General features: G+C 50.8%; 1 protein-coding gene across 1 annotated transcript; it reads left to right on the top strand.

Moving 5' to 3' along the window:
- Nucleotides 1-677: 677 nt before the first annotated feature.
- On the top strand, nucleotides 678-1,079 carry LOC108354616 (tRNA dimethylallyltransferase, mitochondrial-like). Its single transcript, XM_017605793.1, has one exon. It carries the CDS (start codon nucleotides 678-680, stop codon nucleotides 1,077-1,079), a length of 402 nt encoding a protein of 133 aa, XP_017461282.1.
- The last annotated feature ends 734 nt before the right edge of the window (nucleotides 1,080-1,813 follow it).

The raw sequence follows: 1,813 nt of genomic DNA, 5'->3' as shown, positions 1-1,813 counted from the left end.
GCGTGCGTCCGCTGGTGAAAATGTTTGCGACTGTTGCAGGCAGTGCAAGTGAGAGAGGAGAATCAAAACAAACGCAAAAGCAGCAGGCAGAGGGCTGCCAAACCAGAGCAAAATCTAATTAAAAAGAAGAGAGTAGCGAGATCATAGAGAAGTGAAAACAAAAGAAAAAGCTAATGGGATGGCAAGTGGCGGAAATGATCAGTGCAACTGCCATTAAACTTAATCTTGAAAAGTGGTTGCAGACTTGAGTGTGAAAGATTGACTGTAAATGCATCTTTCAATTTCAGTTGTGCTTTAATGACTTGCTCACACAAGAAANAATTTCAGTTGTGCTTTAATGACTTGCTCACACAAGAAAAAAATAAAAGGACTGTTGCTGTTGCCTTGTGCTGTAGCTGAGCTCCTCTTCATCACTCCACCACCTCCTTCGACATCATCGTTGGGCGGTGATGGTCAGTTCTGGTCAGTCCAGCAATTCGAAGTGATCTTCACTGACAGAGAACCCACACGCTCCTGCTGCTGCTGCAGCTCACAACAAGCGTCACACCATCTGCGGATAGGTCAAAACACGTGAGGGAAAAATGTAAACAAACTTCAAACTCTCTGGCCGAATGTTCCGCAAATTCCCGATTCTTCCTTGGGCCGCTACGCTGAAAAAGTGCATCAACTCTAAACGGATGGCAGCCACAATGAAAGCAGACGCCCAAAGCAAATACCAGCACGCGCCGCTGATTGTGATCATTGGCGCTACCGGCAAGACGAAGTTCTTACTGGAGCTGGCCCGACGTTTCAGCGGCGAGGTGATCAGCGCCAACTCAATGCAAATCTACCGCGGACTGGACATTGCCACGGCCAAGGCCACCACTGAGGAGCAGGCCCAGGTGCGACATCACCTTCTCAGTGGTGGACTGGTGGACCCCTTCAAACAGTTCACCGTACAGGACTTTCAGCGACTGGCGCTGGCGGCAATCGACGACATTCTCGCCCGACAGAAGGTGCCCGTCATTGTGGGCGGCACCAACTACTACATCGAGTCGATCCTCTGGGACACGCTGGTCGGCGCAGCAGGTGGACTCTGACTCTTCCCCGCCCCCTCCCCCCCAAGGTGAAGACCATCGAGGCGGCCAGGAAGGAGAAGTTGTGTCGGGGGCTGCTCAACCGCTGAGCATCGGTAGTGAACGGGGGGGCGATCTTTGCCTGAGGCTGCCAAATTGGGGGACAGATGTTCATGAAGGCTGGCCTTAAACTGGTCCGTCTGCTTGCGAGACACCACTGCTGCCGGTCGGAAGCGGTTCAGAAGAACAATGGCAAAGGTGAGTGAGGGCAGTTCAACGGCGGTGGACAGGTGGGCAACGATGTTGTTTCACTCCTTTCACCTGTTTTGTTTTTGCGTTTTGGGATAATTTTAAAACCTTTTTTGTAGTGCTTGAAACCATAACAAAATCAAACGCTGCTGATGAAGGACTGGTGGACACCGACGAGATGAACATCGTTGAAGAGAAGAAGGATCAAAACTCCTGCATATAAACTCCTTGATTGGAAATACTTTGACGCCTGTGCACTGCAACTTCAAAACTAGTGCACTGGCACGTCCTCTACTGACTGCGCTTGCCATGTTTTTGTTGTTGTTGTTTTTCAGCAAAATTCATCCCCACCGACGATAAAAAGTCCCAAAAGTCCTCTTCAACTCTCAACTGATGCACCCATCTTGACCACCGTGGCCAGGTCCTTGCCGACGTCCAGTGCTCTGATCATCCGAGCAGTCTCCAGCAGGCGATCGTACGAGGCGGCCGGCTGTCTCTTTAACGCCCCT

Source organism: Rhagoletis zephyria, unplaced genomic scaffold (genome assembly GCF_001687245.7).
Source record: "Rhagoletis zephyria isolate East Lansing unplaced genomic scaffold, Rhagoletis_zephyria_1.1 Rzeph_scaffold_37563, whole genome shotgun sequence".
NCBI classification, from domain to species: domain Eukaryota; kingdom Metazoa; phylum Arthropoda; class Insecta; order Diptera; family Tephritidae; genus Rhagoletis; species Rhagoletis zephyria.
Note: the sequence above shows the minus strand (reverse complement) of the source record. Positions and strands in the feature narration are given on the sequence as shown.

Coding starts and splice junctions, on each gene's coding strand:
- LOC108354616 (XM_017605793.1), top strand. CDS start 678: ATGGCAGCCACAATGAAAGCAGACGCCCAAAGCAAATACCAGCACGCG.